The sequence below is a fragment of the Erinaceus europaeus genome, chromosome 4, assembly GCF_950295315.1.
Source record: "Erinaceus europaeus chromosome 4, mEriEur2.1, whole genome shotgun sequence".
Taxonomy (NCBI): domain Eukaryota; kingdom Metazoa; phylum Chordata; class Mammalia; order Eulipotyphla; family Erinaceidae; genus Erinaceus; species Erinaceus europaeus.
In genome coordinates, this window is record NC_080165.1 from 100,498,405 (window position 1) to 100,517,186 (window position 18,782).

Genomic DNA, 18,782 nt, shown 5'->3' on the forward strand with positions numbered 1-18,782 from the left:
TCGTGAAAAAAGGCTTTCCTATTGTACCTTAGTTTTCTAGGGTGAAGGCAGGCATTCAATTGGTCCAGTGGTGACAGCTCCAAGCCCCTGTCCTTTCAAAACTGTGGTGCTAACATCACATACTCGAATAAAAACAAGAGGGCAAGGTACTTCTTACTGCATGTCGTTTTATATGTGAGAATGTATTCGAGTGTAAAAGGACAGGAATCCTAACAAAAGATGTGGAGAATTAGAATTTTATTGTGTGATTCTTTGTATTTATAATTAGTGCTTATAAATAATGAAAACTTTATGTTAAAATAATTTTGGGGAGATGTTCATGCGTGTGAACAGAAATAAGGGTTTAAGTTTTTCCCGGCTTCCTTAAACTAGCTATTGGGGGTCAGGCGGTAGCACAGCGGGTTAAGCACATATGGTGCGAATTGCAAGGATTCCAGTTCAAGCCTCGTGCTCCCCACCTGCAGGGGGGGGGGTCACTTCACAGGTGGTGATGCAGGTCTGTGGGTGTTTCTCTTCCCCCTCTCTGTTTCCGCTCCTCTCCCGAGTTCTCTGTCCTATCCAACAATAGCAATAACAATAATGACAACATAATGGGAAGAATAGCCTCCAGGAGCAGTGGATTCATACATAGTGCAGGCACTGAGCGCCTCTCCCCCCCACCCCCATAACCCTGGAGACAAACTTGGAGAAAGGCTTAATTCATCTGGGACCTGCTCTTGTCTTCAAATTCCGCAAAAGAAAGAGATTCTGCATTTGCTGGCAATGGTATTTATGAAATGTAGTCATAAATACAATAGCTGAGATTCTATCTCCCCTTTTTACCGCACGACCCGGTTTTGGAGGGAAAAAAGTTTGCTCGAGAATGCAAAATGGCGTCCGCGGTGACGTCATGTCTGCCTCGGTCGCGTCCCTGGGCCTCAGTAAGGGCGGAAGCAGTTCTGCGCCTGAAGGTGCCTCATTACTGGCGGATCTGGCTCCTACGCAAAATGAAAAGTTTCAACGTCGGGCGGATGTGTTCGTCTGGTACTCTAAGGGCGGAAGTTCTTCCATAAGGACGGAAAAATCCTAGCTTACGGAGTATAGCTTCAGCGCCGGTCTCGTTCAGTCACTTCCGGGGCGGAGCGGAAGTTGCTTTGTTTTGCTTCAAGATGGCTGCGGGCATGTATTTGGAACATTATCTGGACAGTAAGAGCAGGCTGGAGGAGGGGGTCAGGGGCCATAGAGTGGTGGGGGGATCAGGGCTGAGGCCATCTGTGACCCCGAAGTCCTGGTGGTGACAAGGTCACAACTGTAAACGGGTTCCATGAGAGAAAATCTTCGAGACTGTGAAGAGGGGGCGGGGCAGTAGGGCCGAGGCCTCTCTTTGGGTGTAGACAAGGGAGGGGCTGCGCGGTGGGCTTCAGGGTTGTCTCTTGGTCTAAATGGGCATCATCGGCGATATATCTTCTGTCCCCATTTTCAGGGACTCCACCCTCAGCACTTATTAAGCCTCTGATCCTTCAGAGTCGGTCGTTTTAATCTATCAACCACTGCCATTTGGAGCAGCGACAAAGACCTGCTCGCGGCTCCCTCTCAGTTCTTTCTCAGAAGCGACTTCTTTTGGGGCTGGGGGACTGTGAGCGGCTACTAACAGATGATGAACTGGAAAGCCTCTCCTGTTGGAGTAAAGATCCAATTCCCATCAAGTGGAAATCTGGTGTCAGTGTCTGTGGCATTTGTGTGACCCACCCCTTCACAAAGCCTGTCACCCCATGCGCTTACTTTTGTCTTAGTGTTGGCAGTCATTCATTCATTCATTTACCGAGGTCCTACAGTGTGTCAGATATAATGACAGATACTGGGGAGGGGGTGTACAAAAATTACTAAGACACGACCTCAGCCTTCATGTGTTCATAATCTCATAGGGAACTAATTAAGCTAATAAATAGGAAACATTGTGGTCAGTGAAATAATAGAAATACATTAAAAGGACAGTTGGTAACAGTGGAGAAAGAGAAGCTAGTTACTTGGTGGTATAGGTTAAGCTTTACCAAGATTGTGGTGTTTGAATAGATTTCTTGATGGTTGAGTATTTTCCCATGTGGAAGAGAGAAGGGGAAGTTGCAGGTCGCGGGAAAGTATCAACAAAGATGTTATGGTGGGTTGTTGACAAAGTGAGGGAAAAGTGGAGTCAGAGCATATGATAAATAGAACTAAGACAGGAGATCAGAAATTGAGTGGAGAACAAAGCAGGACTTAATTGTGTAGGTTTTTGAAGACAATAAGAATTTTTCACATTGGGTAGTTAGAAACCAACAGATGTTTAAGAGATATTTATGAAGAATAACTGGCATATAATAAATTGGAGTATAATCATTTATCATGATATGCATAATCACATTGACAGCAGGGAAAATGATTGTTGATAATAGTCCAGATCATCAGAGATGGGTACCTGATTTCAGGGAGAGACAAAAGTATTCAGGAGACACATGTGATAGGACTGAGAGAGTAGTTGAGAGAGAAAGGAGAATCTATGGTCCTGATTTTCTACTTGAGACAAGGTCAACAAAACATCAAGATAGGAATATCAATAGTAAGTTGAATATTTAATTTAGTTTTGACTTAAGCATAGAAATGGTCATTGTATCCATGAGAATTAATGAGATCATTCAGGAAAAGCAAGTAAAATAAGCAAACTAAAGGATGATCTCAAGAGAACATTAATACTTAAGGACTAGGCTAAGGGAGCATTGTTGGAATTACTAGAAAATATAGGAGGTGATTTGGAATCCTAAGAGAAAGAAAGTTAGTTGGAAGGAGAAATGGAACCAATTCCAGCAAATTTCCTAGAATAGGACAAGTAACATAATTTCATTTGGTAAATTGTTGGTGACTTAATTTTGGTAACCTAATGGTGGCAGATCTGAGGTTATAGGTGAAAGCAGTGGAGCCATTTTATAAAAGTTTGGAGTTATTTCTGAATGAGGAATCAGAAAAGTTGTTTCTGTCCTGTAGAAGACTTAAATATTCATGCATCTGTCTAAGTACTTATGGAGGAGGTTTGATATACAAGTCAACCTTAGGGGCTGAGCATTGGTGTGCCTGGTTGAGCACATATATTACCATGCTCTGGGACCTGGGTTAAAGCCTCCCCTCCCCACCTGCAGGGGGAAAGTTTCATGAGCAGTAAAGCAGGTCTGCAGGTGTCTCAAACTATCTCCCTCTCTCCTTCTAAATTTCTTTCTTATCTAATAAGAAAGAAAGGGGGAGAGGTGGTGATGCACCTGGAAAAGTGCACATATTACCATTCACAAGGACATGGTTTCAAGCCCCCATTCCCCACCTGCAGGGGGTTTACTACAGGAGTGCTGAAGCAGTGCTTTAGATATCTCCCTGTCTCCCCCTACCCTCTCAATGTCTCTGTCCTATCAAAGTAGGGAAAAAAAAAAAAAAAAAGAAATGGTCACTGAGAGCAGTGGATCTGTAGTGCTGGCACTGAGCCCCAGTGATAACCCTGGTGGCATTAAATAAATAAGAAAGGGCAGAAAAAAAAAAAAAAGAAAAAATAGCTACCAGAAGCAGAGGATTTGATGTGCAGGCCCCAGTCCCCAGCTATAACCTTGGTGGCAAAAAATGAAAAGTGAAAATAACAAGTCATTGTTCTAGTTATGAAATAACTAGTTACATTATTATTTTATTATAGTCAGACAAGTGTGGAAAAAAGTATAGATAGAATAACTTGTCTGCTAGGGAGATAACAGTGATTATGCAAAAGACTTTCATGCTTGAGGCTATGAGGTCCCAGGTTCAATCCCCCACATATCATAAGCCAGAGCTGAGTAGTGCTCTGGAATGAAAATAGTTAAATAAAAACTAAAAGAAAGGGGGCCGGGCAGTAACACAACGGGTTAAGCGCACATGATCCAAAGAGCAAGGACCTGAGTAAGGATCCTGGTTCAAGCCCCCAACTCCCCACCTGCAGGGGGGTTGCTAGTCAAGCAGTGAAGCAGGTCTACAGGTGTCTTTCTCTCCCCTTCTCTGTCTTCCCCTCCTCTCTTGATTTCTCTCTGTCCTATCCAACAACAATAACAACAGTACTAATAACAACAACGATAAACAACCAGGGCAACAAAAGGGGAAAAAAATAGCCTCCAGGAGCAGTGGATTCCTAGTGCAGGCACTAAGCCCCAGCAATAACCATGGAGGAAACAGGAAAAATAAATAAATAAATAAATAAATAAAAGAAACAAAAGAAAATGTGGAAATAACTTGTTAACAGAATCTAGGAACTTGTTGGAATCTGTGGTGGGTGGGGCTATATTATGATGAAAAGGAAAGAATTTATGCGGGCTAGGCAGTGGCATACCCAATTAAGCACACATATTATTACCAAACACAAAGAGCTGTGTTTGAGCCCCTGCTCCCCACCTACATAGTCTTGCCTGCAGGTGTTTTGTGTGTGTGTGTTTTGTTTTGTTTGTTTGTTTTTGTTTTTTTACCAGAGCACTGCTCAGCTCTGGGTTATGAATTCAGGAGATTGAACCTGGGACTTTGGAACCTCAGTCATGAGAGTCTGTTTGCATAACCATTTTGCTATTTATCCCCACCCCAGGTATCTTTTTCTCCTTCTCTCTGTCTCCCCATCCTCTTAATTTCTGTCTGTTCTATCTAATAACAACAACAAAAAATAGAAAGAGTGAAAAAAAGCGGAAGAAATGTACATCTGGAGTGGTGGATTCATAGTGCTGGCCTCAGCAGTAACACTGGTGACAAAAAAAAAAAAAAGGAAGGACTTCAGTGGTACAAGAGTTGTGGAAGAGGGGGTGGGGGTATAGCATAAGGTTATGCAGAGACTTTCATGCCTGAGGCTGTCAAGTCCCAGGTTCAATCCCCCACACTGCCATAAGCCAGAGCTGAGCAGTGCTCTGGTAAAAAAAAAAAAAAAAAGGAATAAAGAATTAATGGCGGAGGTGAGGTGAGGAAGAGTGGGCAGTGCACTGCAGAAGAGAGTATGTGGGAAGCTGGGTAACAGGAAGCACATGGGCAAGTTCAAAGCCCTTAAAGAAGGCCGCTCTGATGGGGGGCGGGGTGGGGGGGTGGGAGAGAGCCTGAGGGCACTGACACTGGGTCAGGCTGTCTTAACAAAGATCAGAAAAGTATACACTAGGCCTAGGACTAACACGATAGGAAACTACTCCAGGGTTTTAAGCTGGAGAATAACTTGATTAGATTTTCATTTTTACTTGATTTTTATAAAAGATTTATGAGAGAGAGAAGCAGAGCATCACTCTGGTTTATGTAATACTGGGCATTGAACTCAGGACCTTATGCTTGAGAGCCTACTGCCTTATCCACGGCACCATCCCCCATACCACTGTATTTGATTTTTTAAAAAAAGATTTATTACATAGAGTTTCACATAGCAGGGAGAGACAGGCCGGCCAGAGCACCATTCTGGAACATGTATCACCAGAAATCAAACCAGGAACAACCTCATGAGTGCAAGTCTGGTGCTTTGTCTGTGAGTCTATTTCCCCAGCCACCCTTCTCCCTTCTCTCTCCCCTCCTCCCCCTCCTTCTTCTTCTCTGTCTCTCTCTGTATATATGTATATATTATTTACTTATTTATTTTTAAAGAATTTATTTATTTATTTCATGAGAAAGAAAGGAGGAGAGAAAGAACCAGACATCACTCTGGTACATGTGGTGCCGGGGATCAAACTCAGGACCTCATGGTTGAGGATCCAATGCTTTATCCACTGTGCCACCTCCCGGACCACTATATAATTTATTTTTGTCAATAGGGCTTTGCTGGGGCTTAATGCCTATACAGTTCCACTGCTTCTGATGACCTATTTTTCTTTTCTTTTTTTTCTTTTTCAGATAAAGGGTGAGAGACAGAGAGGGAAAGGACACCCCCTCCTCACAGCACTGCTCTTTTCCATAGCTCTGAAGCTTCCCCTTTTCTATGGTGCTACCGTATGTTGGCTGTGGGCTTGAACCTGGGTCCTCAGCGTAGTAAAAGTATGCACTCTCCCAGGTAGCTGTCTACCAGTCCATTTATTTATTTATTTATTTATTTATTTTAATGATAAAACCATCACAAAGCACTCTTTCCCCATCCATGGGGTTCTGTTTATTTATCTTTGTTGCTTTCATGTGGATAGGGGATTGAACCCAGTGCCTTATGTGTACAAGGCATGTGTTCTACCACTTCTTCTTCTAGCGTTTGCCCTTCTTCCGTAGCCAGTCAACAGCGTCAGGTTGAGCCTGATGTCTGCTTGTTGCTGGCTTTGAAAGTGACTGGGATCCATGTGGATTCAGTCGGCTAGGAAGGATCGTCAGTTTCCCCAATAAATGGGTACTCACGGGATGCACCACGAGAAGGTCGATCCAATGCATCCCTGTTCTACCACTGAACTAATCCAACACATACACACACACACACACACACACACACACACACAATTTGCACTTTATTAATTTCTTTTCTATATAGAGTCAGAGAATGAACCCAGGACCTTTCACATGTGCAGTATCACCACTGAATAGCCACCCCAGGCCAATTATTTCATTCTTTAAACACAGAAAGAGAGAGAGATTGGAGAGAGGAGAAACATCCCATCCATGAAGCTCCTTTGGTGCTGCTCATGGTATTCCCATGTAGCGCTATAGGACTTGAACCCATCTTGTTCATGGTAATGTGCATATTCTACCCAATGAGCTATCCACTGGCCCACAATGTTTGCTGTTTTAGCTTCACTGCTCTGGATTAACAATGGTGCACCTGGTTGAGCACACATATTACTATGCATAAGGATCTGGGTTCAGGCTCCTGGTCCCTACTTGCTGGGGGGGGGGGGGCAAACTTCATAAGCAGTGGGACAGTGCTACTGGTCTCTCTCCCAAGATTTTATTTATTCATGAAGAATAATAGGACAGGGAGGGTAAGAACCAGAGATCAGGGGGCCAGCCGTGGGCTGTAGCACAGTGCATTCTTCTTCTTCTAGCGTTTGCCCTCCTTCCGTAGCCAGTCAACAGCGTCAGGTTGAGCCTGATGGAAAGTTTCGAGACCTCCTTTGAATCTGGAGAGGTGGCAGTCGTTGACTATGTGGGTCATAGTCTGTCTGGAGCCACAGGGGCAGTTCGGGTCGTCTCTGGCTCCCCAGCGATGGAACATAGCGGCGCCTGTTCGATAGTGATTGAGGAGGACCCAATCATAACGTGCTAGGTCAAAGCCGGGTTGACGCTTGCAGGGGTCTGTGATGAGGTGTTTGTTCTTTACCTCAGCTGACTGCCAGCTCTGTTTCCAAGAGACTGGAACAGAGAAGTTCAGTGTGGCACAGTGTGTTAAGTTCATGTGATGCAAAGCACAAGGACTGGTGTAAGGATCTGGGTTAGAGCCCCCGGCTCCCCACCTGCAGGGGAGTCGCTTCACAGGCAGTGGAGCAGGTCTGCAGATATCTGTCTTTCTCTCCTCTTCTCTGTTTTCCTCTCCTCTCTTGATTTCTCTCTGTCCTATCCAACAACAGCTATAATAACAGTAACAACCACAAGGGCAACAAAATGGGAAAAATAGCCTCCAGGAGCAGTGGATTTGTACTGCTGGCACCGAGCCTCAGCAATAACCCTAGAGGCAAAAAAAAGAAAATATAAACAAATAAATTGAAATCAGGGAGTCAGGTGGTAGCGCAGCAGGTTAAGAGCAGGTGGTGGAAAGTGCAAGGACCAGTGTAAGGATCCTGGTTTGAGCCCCCGGCTCCCCACCTGCAGGGGAGTCGCTTCACTGGCTATGAAGCAGGTCTACAGGTGTCTGTCTTTCTCTCCCCCTCTCTGTGTTCCCCTCCTCTCTCCATTTCTCTCTGTCCTATCGAACGACGACACACGACAACAACATCAATAACAACAGCAACAATAAAAACAACAAGGGCAACAAAAGGGAATAAATAAGTATTAAAAAATAAAATTTAAATAAAATCTATTCACTTTAATTTTTTTTCTTATTAGTGATAAAGAGAGGAGAGAGAAACAGCATTATTCTGGCACATACGATGCCAGGGATTAAACTCAGGACCTATTGTATTTACTGTTGAATGTAAAACATTAATTCCCCAAAAAAGAAAAAAGAAAAAAAAAAACTCAGGACCTTATGTTCATAAGGCCAAAGCTCCAGCCATGGTGCCACTTCCTGGTCTGCCAACCCCCCCCCAACCCACACACTGGGACGTCACTGCTCCAGGCCTATTTCTAGATAGAGAGACAGCAAGAAGGGAAGACAGCACAGTGTTGAAGCCTCCCCCAGTGTGATCGGGCAGGGCTTAAACCTAGGTTGTGTGAATGGCTAAGCAGGCTCACTACCCAAGTGAACTGTTGATCACAATATTTTGAATTTTTAAAAAGCATTCCAGAGCCCAATTGAGTGCACTTTTTACCATGAGAAGACCCAGGTTCAAACCCAGAGCCTTATCTGAGCCCACTGAACACAGCACCAAGGGGGAGTTTCAGGAGGGAGGAACAGTGCTATGGTGTCTCCTTTTGTCTGTCTGCCTGTCTCTCTCTATCAGTCTCAATTCCTTTCTTCCTCTGTCTGAAATCTTAAGGGAGGGGCAAAAGGCTGTTGAAAGCAGTGGAATCACCCAGGCAGGAGGCCCCAGTGGAAAAAGAAAACAAAAAATAAAAACAACTGGATACTAAAGGAGAACATTTAGAGGTGTGTGATGGAGAATTGCGGAGAGTATTTATAAGTTCAAGGCAAGGACAAGGAACTTGGAGGCAGATCTAGAAAAGTAAAGGGAAGGCCAGGAGCTGGCTCAGTAAGTAAAATACACGTGTTGTTGTGTGTGAGGCCCCGGGTTCTCCTTCAGGCTCCTCGGGGGAGCACCATGGAGAGGAGCATAGGGGACCCTGTGCGTGCTGGGATAGCGATTTAGGGGCTTGCCTGCCTTATCCCTAAGTATTTGCTGAGTTGTTGGAAAAGTCATGACACATTTTTTGCATAGAGAAATGTTATGAATTTTCCAACACATGCACGCGCGCACACACACACACACACAGACATATATTCCCATGTAGTACTATAGGGCTTGGAGATATATATGTATGTGTGTATATGTGTGTATATGTGTGTATATATATATATATATATATATATATATATATATATATATGTAGTGTGTGTCTCCCTGTCCAGGAGGCTGCTCAGCAGTATCACATGTGTGAGGCCCTAGGGTCATTCCCATGAACCTCTTTAAAAAAGGTGTTTAGAGAGGAGGGAGGGAGGGAGAGAGAGAGAGAGAGTGGGCGGAGATAAATAAATAAATAAAAGGTGTGTGTTTGTTTTTATTGCCACCAGGGTTATCACTGGGGTTTGGTGCCTACACTATGAATCCACCACTCCCTGTAGCCATTTTTTTTTTTTAAGATAGATTTTGAGAGGAAAGTGGGAGAGAGGGAGAGAAAGAGACACACCTGCAGCACTGCTTCACCACTTAATGAAGCAGTTGGGGACCAGGAGCATGAACCCAGGGCATTTGTGCACTTTACCCAATGTGCCACCATCCAGCCCTACAAACACCGCGTTTAGTGGGGGGCAGGGACAGCGATGGTGCACATGTTACAATGCGCAGGGACTCAGGTTTGAGTCCTTGGTCACCTGAAGGGGGGAAGAAGCTTCATGAGCAGTGAAGCAGGGCTGAAGGTGTCTCTTTTTCTCTCTTCCTCTCTATCTCCCTCTGCCCTCTCACTTTCTGACTGTCTCTATTCAATAAAGACAATAAAATAAAAAGAAAACAAGAAAAAAAAAAGGGTAGGGGAAGAATGGCCTTAGCAATTGGTGGACTCATCATGCAGGCACTAAACCCCAGCAATACCCTGGTGGCAAAAAAGAAAATAAATATTGGGTTGTGGGAAAAGTCATGACACATTTTTGCTTAGAAAAATGGGCCGGATGCTGGTATACCCAGTTAAGCACATATATTACTGTGTGCAAGGACCCGGGTTCAAGCTCCTGCTCACCACCTGCAAAGGGAAAAGTTCCACACATAGTGAAGCAAGTACTAAAAATTTATCTCTTGTCTCTCTTCTTCTCTCCTCTGTCAAATAAAGAAGAAAGAGAAGAAAAGAAAGAAAGAAAGAAATGGCTGCTGGGAGCTGTGGATTTGTTGTTCTGGCATTGAGCCCAGCAGTAAGTGGAGAGAGAGATGGTGGAGAGAGAGATAAAAAGTCATGACTGGGTGGAGGGTAGATAGCATAATGGTTATGCAAACAGAACTCATGCCTGAAGCTCCAAAATCCCAGGTTCAATCCCCCGCACCACCATAAGCCAGAACTGAACAGTGCTCTGGTTAAAAAAAAAAAAAAAAAGTCATGACTTAGGGAGTCAGGCAGCAGCACAGCAGTGCAAAGTGCAAGGTCCAGCATAAGGATCCTGGTTCGAGCCCCCACTCCCCACCTCCCCACCTGCAGGGGACTCGCTTCACAGGCTGTGAAGCAGGTCTGCAGGTGTCTGTCTTTCTCTCCCCCTCTCTGTCTTTCTCTCTCCATTTCTCTCTGTCCTATCCAACAACAATGATATCAATAACAGTAGTAACTGCAATAATAAAACAACAAGGGCAACAAAAGGGAATGAATAAATAAATATTTTTTAAAAGTCATGACAACTGAATGGAGAGGAAGAGGAGGAGGAGAAAGAAAAGAAAGTGAAGGACTGATTTGTAGATAAGCTCACTAAACCAAAAGGTGGGGAAACCTGCAGCTTGGGTGCAGTTAGTCATGGAGTGAGGTGGATATATCCTTCTCTGAGGAAGGAGTGATGAGTGCTGACAGGAGGCCAATAGTAGGACATGTTGTTCTGTTATGTGTGCAACCAGGTTTGAGCCCAGCTCTCACCCCATTAAAGAAAGATTCAGTACTATTTCCCCTTCCCTCCCTTTCTCTCTCTCTCTCTTTCGAAAGAAAGGAAAGGAGGCCAGTGATTCAAAGGAGGGAATATTAATACTAGCAGCCCAGGAGGCTGGACTCAGCAGACTGTAGGACTTTCATGCCTAAGGCCCCGATATGTATACTAAAGTGATGTTCTGGTCTTGCTCTCATAAAATAAATGTAAATAAATAAATAGGAGGGACTGGACAGTGGCTTGCCCAGTAGAGCGCATACATTAACCACACATAAGGACCCAGTTTCAAGTCCCCTCCTGCAGGAGGGAAACTGCAGGTAGAGCTGTGCTGCAGGTATCTCTCGCCCTCTCTCACCTGCTATTAAAAAATTCTTAGTGTGTTTTGGTATTATTTATTGATTTTTTTTTTTTTTTTTAACCAGAACACTGCTAGGCTCTGGCTTATGGTGGTGCTGGGGATTCAGCCTGGGACTTCTGGTGTCTCAGACATGAAAGTCCTTTTACATAACCATTATGCTGTCTCCCTAGCCCACACCCTCTATCAAAACAAAAAAGAAGAAGAAGAAGAAGAAAAAAAGAAACGAAAAATGGTTACCAGGAACGCTGGAGTTGTTGTAGAGGCACTGACCCCCAGCGATGACCCTGGTAGGAAAAAATTAGAAAATAAAAATAAAACAAATTTATAAAAATAGTATTTTTAAAGGAGGGAAAATTGAGTCCTATTTTGCAACTATAAAGTCAACTATAGGTATTAAAAATATAAATAAAGTTAACTGTAGGAGGGCTGGGAAGACAGCATAATGGTTATGCAATAAGCCTTTCATGTCTGAGGCTCTGAGGTCCCAGGTTTAATCCCCAACATCACCTTAAATCAGAGCTGAGCTATGTCCCGGTGAAAAATAAAATACAATAGAGTAATAATAAAGTAAGTCATAAAGAGTATTCAGGGAAATAGCTCAGCTTGAAGATGTGGAGTTATATGCCTGAGGCTCCTGGTTCAATCCCTGAGCATGTGTAGAGTGATGTTTCTACTTTTCTCTCTCTCTCTCTCTCTCTCATGATAAAACTCTACCTCATATGAAATAAAATAAGTATAGGGTAGGGTGGGGGTCAGCTACCAAAGGAAGCTCCCCTGATAGAGCATATACCTTACTATGTTCAAGGACCTAGACTTGAGTCCTGGCACCACATGGGAGCACCACCAGTGGCACCAGGGGATGCTTCATGAATGGTGGAGTGGTACTATGATGTCTCTCTTTTCTCTCTCTCTCTCTCCCTCTCTCTCTCTCTTCGATATTTTATTTATTAATGAGACACATAGGAGGAAAGAGAATAAGAACCAGACTTCACTGTGGTACATGTGCTGCCAGGGATCGAACTTGGAGCATCATGCATGAGAGTCCAACACTGTATCCACTGCACTAGCTCCCAGACTTTATGACTCACTATTTAAAGTAAAAAGGATGGACCCAGGAGATAGCTCACCTACCAGAGAGCACACTTTACTACGGGAAGCACCTGGGTTCTAGCTCCCAATAACCACTTACCCATGGGAAATGTCACCAGTGGTGCTATGGTGTCTCTCTTTTCTTGGTCTCTCATCCTCTATCAAAACACAGTAATAAAGTTCCCCCAGGAGCAGAACCCTAGAAATAACCGTGGTGGGGAGGAAAAAAAAAAAAAGGAAAACTCAGTTCAAGAGCAGTGGAGTCATGTATGTGCAAGACTTCACACCGCACACTAAAAAAATCAGCCATTAGACCCATGAAGCTCAATGATCTCAGTTCATCCTCTTCTCTCTAGGTATTGAAAACCTGCCCTTTGAACTGCAAAGAAACTTCCAGCTCATGAGGGACCTGGACCAGAGAACTGAGGGTATGTACAGCGTAAAGAGTGTATGTCTCTGATGAGCAAGTGCTATCATTTCTTTTTGTTGGGTATTGCTATATCATCTGGCCTCATCTGGAGAAATGTGGCTTCTTTCTTACTCTCCTGCATTTCTTAGGCGAGTAAGTGATCAGAATTTCTGTCAGCTTTTCCATAACAAATGAAGCATTGTAGCCATGCCTGAAGAATCCAGAAGTGATTTTTTAAAAATTTATTTCTTTATTGGGGAATTAATGTTTTACATTCAACAGTAAATACAATAGGTTGTACATGCATAACATTCCCCAGTTTCCCATTTAACAGTACAACCAGAAGTGATTATTTTTTATGTCTTCCTCAAGAAGAGATCAAAAAGTTAAAGTCAGATCTAAAATAATTTCTGTTTTCCATGTTGAGTCCATGGATAAGTTCTAGTTTTCTTAGAACTTGGGGGGAAGGTAGTGTTTCTACTTTACTGCATTGTTAATATTATTCACACACACACAAAACACACCTTGGCTTTAGATTACAACTCATTGCCAGACAGGAACTTTGCTGATTGAGAAGTTCTTTAAAGAAAAGAAGCATCAGTAAATATCAGGATTTCTACTGTCTCTTCACCCTTACAGAAGCAGTAGATACCATCTGTGGCTTCTTTGGACATTGCAGTGTGACTGCATTAAGGCCTTCAGTTGGAAGCCCGAGGCTATACTGCAGTAGTCAGTTTGGTCACATCAAGGTTAAAGGTATCTACTGGAACTCTCCCCCCTGCCTGCTGAAGGATATATAGGTCTTACCTTCCAGGATGTAATAAGAATACTAAGAGCTGTGACTTAAATTCTTCTCAGTAAGTTTACTTGTGAAGAAGTGAAGATCATCTAAAATCCTGAATGTAGACCCCCACAACTACCTGCTAAGTGCTGAAAGCCATTTTGCTTTCTACAGAATGTAGCTCAACAGAATTTTTTTAATGATAGAAAATATAAGCAAGTTGGAGATGATAAATAAAACAGGGTAGGCAGTACTGCATGAATGGACTAGGGCCTAGTTGTAAGTAATGAGATAAGAATGTACCGTCCTGGGTGCCAGCAACCCAGCAGATATCCCCACTCTGTTTGTAGCACTTGGAGATATTGTGAAATGCTTTTGTGACAAAGATACTAAATGAGGGTGGGGGTAGATAGCATAATGGTTATGCAAACAGACTCTCATGCCTGAGGCTCCAAAGTCCCAGGTTCAATCCCCTGCACCACCATAAGCTAGAGCTGAGCAGTGCTCTGGTAAAAATAATAATAGGGAGTCGGGCGGTAGCACAGCAGGTTAAGCGCACGTGGCGCAAAGCGCAAGAACCTACAGAAGGATCCCGGTTCGAGCCCTGGCTCCCCACCTGCAGGGGAGTCACTTCACAGGCGGTGAAGCAGGTCTGCAGGTGTCTGTCTTTCTTTTTTTATTTTTATTTTTTTTAGGTGTCTGTCTTTCTCTCCCCCTCTCAGTCTTCCCCTCCTCTCTCCATTTCTCTCTGTCCTGTCCAACAACGATGACAACAATAATAACTACAACAATAAAACAAGGGCAGCAAAAGGGAATAAATAAATAAATAAATAAATAAAAATAATAATAGTAAATACTAAATGACTTTGGAGACAATATGCAGGGTTCAAGACACAGCAAGCCCTGCCAGGAAGCATATTCCAGCATCCACAAAAATAGATTACCTGTCAGTGCAATGTGAGAAGGCGTCCTGGTTACATTTCAATAATTTCAGTTCCCACTGTCCTAGCAATGTTTCCAGCATCTCCTGGCACCTTTGAAACAAATCTAGTTGGTATGTTGCATTGCCTGAGTGCATGGCACAGTACCTATGACAATTTCAGTACATTTGTGTCTATGTGTGTGTGTGTGCGTGTGCGTGTGCGTGTGCGTGTGTGTGTGTGTGAAGGTCATGATGGTCAGGGGAAAAGGGCTGAGGAGTAGGAGGAGGAAGAAGTGTGCATCGAGTCATTTAGGGGTCACTGTGACCAGGCTTGTCTCTGCTGTAGACCTGAAAGCTGAAATTGACAAGTTGGCTACTGAGTACATGAGCAGTGCCCGCAGCCTGAGCTCCGAGGAGAAACTGGCCCTTCTCAAACAGATCCAGGAGGCCTATGGCAAGTGCAAGGAGTTTGGGGATGACAAGGTGCAGCTCGCCATGCAGACCTATGAGATGGTATGGCCCTCCTCACTGCTCCTTCCCTCCCACCTAACCCTAGAGGCTCTAGATCCTGGGTGGGTGTGGGAGAACCGTAGAATCTCCCCTGCCTTAGCCTGTTTGATCATGCTGGAGTCAATTTTCTACCTCTCATTTCCTTCCTTCCCACCCAGGTAGACAAACACATTCGACGATTGGACACAGACCTGGCCCGTTTTGAGGCTGATCTGAAGGAGAAACAGATTGAGTCAAGTGACTATGACAGCTCTTCCAGCAAAGGCAAAAAGAGTGAGGAGGCGGGCGGGGCTGTGAGAGGCAGGGTAAGGAGTCAGTGGAAAAAGCCAGCTAGCTCTTGAGCTTAGAGGGGGCCAGGTTGGAAAGAGGGGTGAGGAGGAGGACTTAATCCATCTTTCTGTCTGCTTGCCTTCCGGCTTTCCCCATTTTTCCTAGAAGGCCGGACTCAAAAGGAGAAGAAAGCTGCCCGTGCTCGCTCCAAGGGGAAAAACTCAGATGAAGATGCCCCCAAGGCTGCCCAGAAGAAGTTGAAACTTGTGCGCTCGTGAGTGCATCAGGGAGAATTTCACCAAAGTACAGTCTATTATTGTTATTACCACCATCACCAGAGTTATTGCTGGGGCTCAGTGCTGGCACTATGAATCACTGCTCCCAGCGGCCATTTTTTCCCCCTTTTTTTCTATTTGATAGGAAACTGAAGGGGTGGTGGGAGATAGTGAGGCAGAGACACCTGCACACCTGCTTTACCACTTGTGAAGTGCCCCCCCCCCCCCCCGCAGGTGGGCAGCAGGGCCTCATGGTGGCGTGTGTGCTTAACCAGGTGCACCGCTGCCAGACCCCAAGACAGTCTTCTCTTAAAGCCCCTGCTGCCACCCGCAGGTCCCCTTAGTGCTCTGCTCTTTTGTGTCAGTGCCTCCTCACTTTCCCTTTTTGGTGCCTGCTGGCAGGAGGGGAAAAGCCACAAATCCCTTTCCCAACTGCATTCTCCTCCTTAAGCGCTGGCTTCCCTTCCTGCAGATGACACTCTCTCTTCCTCTTGGCATGCAGAAGTCCTGAGTATGGGATGCCCTCAGTGACCTTTGGCAGTGTCCACCCCTCTGATGTATTGGATATGCCTGTGGACCCCAACGAACCCACCTATTGCCTTTGTCACCAGGTCTCCTATGGAGAGATGATTGGCTGTGACAACCCTGATGTGAGGACCATCATCCCTAGAGAGAAGTGTGTGTGTGTGTGTGTGTGTGTGTGTGTGTGTGTGTGTGTGTGTGTGTGTGTGTAGGGGTGGGCAGCTCCTGGGGAGCGTGAAGGGTGTGACTAGGGACTAGGGTGTGACTACAAAGAAGGAAAAATGATTCTCTTGGCATTTCATGATGGGGTTGAGTGGAGTTTAGTTGCCTTGAGACTTCCAAGAGTTCTTCAGAGGGATCAGGATAAAGCAGCACACCTCAGAAATCCAGGTGGGAGGAGGGCTGCTTTTCTTTCCTCTGTTCCACTCTGACCTGTGACTTCTGCTTCTTTCTTCTCCAGTGTTCCATTGAGTGGTTCCACTTTGCCTGTGTGGGGCTGACGACCAAGCCCCGGGGGAAATGGTGAGTGAGAAGCTTTTGGTAGGAAGGCCTGCCCTAGAGATAATGGAAGAGGGCATCCTCCTTTTCATTCATTGTTGCCTCATCTCTCCTATCCCATTCCTTTTCAGGTTTTGCCCACGCTGCTCCCAAGAGCGGAAGAAGAAATAGATAAAGGGCCTGGGATCCAAATACAGTTCCTTCTCCATCCCCCGACCTGGGCTAGTAGGGAGAGGAATACCTGTGCTGGGGCCAGGGGTTCAGGGAGAAATGGATGGCACAGTGTGGTCATCCCTTCACCACCCCTCACCCCCATTCCTGGTGCTGAGGCTGCGTCCAAACCCTGATGTATAGGGGAGAAGGGGTGCCACAGCCACTAATGGTGTGTGTTCTCACCCAGCCCAGCCCTTCAGAGTGAAGTGGTCTTGCCCACTGTCCTTTTGCCTCCATGCTGAGGTTGGTGCTGTATTTCTAAGGGATGGTCCTCCTCACTCCCCTTGCTTTGTATTTAAGGACTGGGGCAGTAGCATGGGGGCGCTCTGCCAGCCCTGGTTTCTTCCCTCTTGGGCACTATGGTGTGATAAACATTCTTCATTCTGTCCCTGCTTTTTTCATGATGGGGTCTCTCCTGGGTCATCTTGACTTTAACCCTAAATGGGCACCTGCCCCCTCCTCTGTGCCAAAAGGATTCATTCTGACTTTGTGAGTGGGAGAGGGGGCAAAGTGCATTGCAGATAACTCACCTGTAAAAGACTTTGGGTAGGTGAATAAAAGTTCTACATGTTGGCCTGTTGTGTTTATTCTAGAGACACCGTTTCACTACACACTACATGCACTAAGCCTTTTTTTTTTTGCATCCTGTGGACTAGATATGAGGCAAGAGGATGACACAGCACAAGTAGGGAAAGTCATGGAACCAGAGGTAGAACCTCAACACTGCAGTCCACAACTTTTCAACTTGAGGGAGCTGGGGAGGGGACAAGCATGTGCTTCAGATTAGGAGTTTCTAAGGCTTCCTTCCTTCCTTCCTTTCTTTCTTTCTTTCTCTCTCTCTCTCTCTCTCTCTCTCTCTCTCTTTCTTTTTAAAGATGTATTAGCTAAAGAGAGAACCGGAGCATCACTCTGGCATATGCAGGGTCAGAGATCAAACTCAAACTCGGGACCTTACACAGTCATACACTACAACTGTGCCATCTCCTGGACCGTGCCCAAAACTTTTAAATTTGTACATCTCACTTAACTTTCAATAAATGTATATTTGTACTCTATATACTTTTTAAGAAAGATTTTATTAATGAGAAACATAGGAGGAAAGAGAAAGAACCAGGCATCATCCTGGTTCATGTGCTTCCGGGGATTGAACTCAGGACCTCATGCTTGAGAGTCCGATGCTTTATCCACTGTGCCACCTCCCAGACCCCACTATATATGTACTTTTATAGTAGATAAGTTTGATTTCTCATTTGAAACATATATATATATATATATATATTTTTTTTTTTTTTTTTTTTTTTTTTACAGGACAGAGGGAAGTGGAGATAGGTAATGAGACAGAGCCACCTGTAGCACTGCTTCACCACTTGTGAAGATTCCTCGCTGCAAATGGGGACTAGGGGTTTGAATCCAGATCCTTGAGTATGGTGACCTGTGCACTCTTCCAAGTGCACCACTGCCCAGCCCCAGTAAAAAAATATTTGGGGAATATCTTGCTCACCTGCTACCTGGAAATAAGTCACTTTCTGAGGCTGAGACTTATATCTGAATTTCTCCCCACCTGAACCCTGCTTGTTTCACTTTTGACTTGTGGGGTTTTGCTTTTGCTGTTGTTTTTTGTGTGTTTTTCCACCAAGATTATTGGGTTGAGGTCTGGTGCCTGTACACACTCCCCCATCCCAGTGGTCTCTCCTCACACCTATTTCTTGGATAGAGGAGAGACCCTGCAACACTGCTTTGCTGCTTGTGCTGTTTGCCCCCTGCAATAGGGACTGGGCGGCTTGAACCCAGGTCTGTGTTCATGGTAACATGTGTGGTCTACCCAGTGTACCACCACCCAGCTCCTGACTCATTTATTTCAACATTTTATTTTATTTTATTTTATTTTATGAGAACTACACAGATAGAGACCAGAGCACTGCTCAGTTCTAGCTTATGGTAATGCTGGGGATTGAACCTGAGACCTCAGTGTCAGGTATGAATTTATTTAGGATAAAAACTTTTTTTTCCTTACCTCCAGGGTTATCTCTGGGGCTTGGTGCCAGCACTACAAATCCAC

The 18,782-nt window shown here is 44.7% G+C and overlaps 1 protein-coding gene across 9 annotated transcripts; it reads left to right on the forward strand.

Moving 5' to 3' along the window:
• Nucleotides 1-1,052: 1,052 nt before the first annotated feature.
• ING4 (inhibitor of growth family member 4) lies at nt 1,053-17,296 on the forward strand. 9 transcript variants are annotated; one of them, XM_060190174.1, is made up of 9 exons: nt 1,077-1,185; nt 11,405-11,521; nt 12,680-12,751; nt 14,782-14,948; nt 15,104-15,218; nt 15,381-15,489; nt 15,993-16,140; nt 16,473-16,534; nt 16,642-17,296. In XM_060190174.1, the coding sequence occupies exons 1-9, from the start codon at nt 1,149-1,151 to the stop codon at nt 16,679-16,681; spliced, it is 867 nt and encodes a 288-aa protein (XP_060046157.1). In that variant the 5' UTR covers nt 1,077-1,148; the 3' UTR covers nt 16,682-17,296. The 9 variants fall into 9 exon arrangements, with proteins under 9 accessions (XP_007537089.1, XP_007537091.1, XP_007537090.1 ...); XM_060190175.1 differs by having other exon boundaries at nt 15,384-15,489; XM_060190176.1 differs by having other exon boundaries at nt 15,104-15,209.
• Nucleotides 17,297-18,782: the final 1,486 nt, after the last annotated feature.

Excerpts from the sequence above, each read along its gene's own strand:
- ING4 (XM_060190174.1), top strand. The coding sequence starts at position 1,149 with ATGGCTGCGGGCATGTATTTGGAACATTATCTGGACA. Across the intron at positions 11,522-12,679 it reads GACCCCCAGCGATGACCCTG|GTATTGAAAACCTGCCCTTT; the intron begins GTAGGAAAAAAT and ends TCTTCTCTCTAG. Across the intron at positions 14,949-15,103 it reads CCATGCAGACCTATGAGATG|GTAGACAAACACATTCGACG; the intron begins GTATGGCCCTCC and ends CTTCCCACCCAG.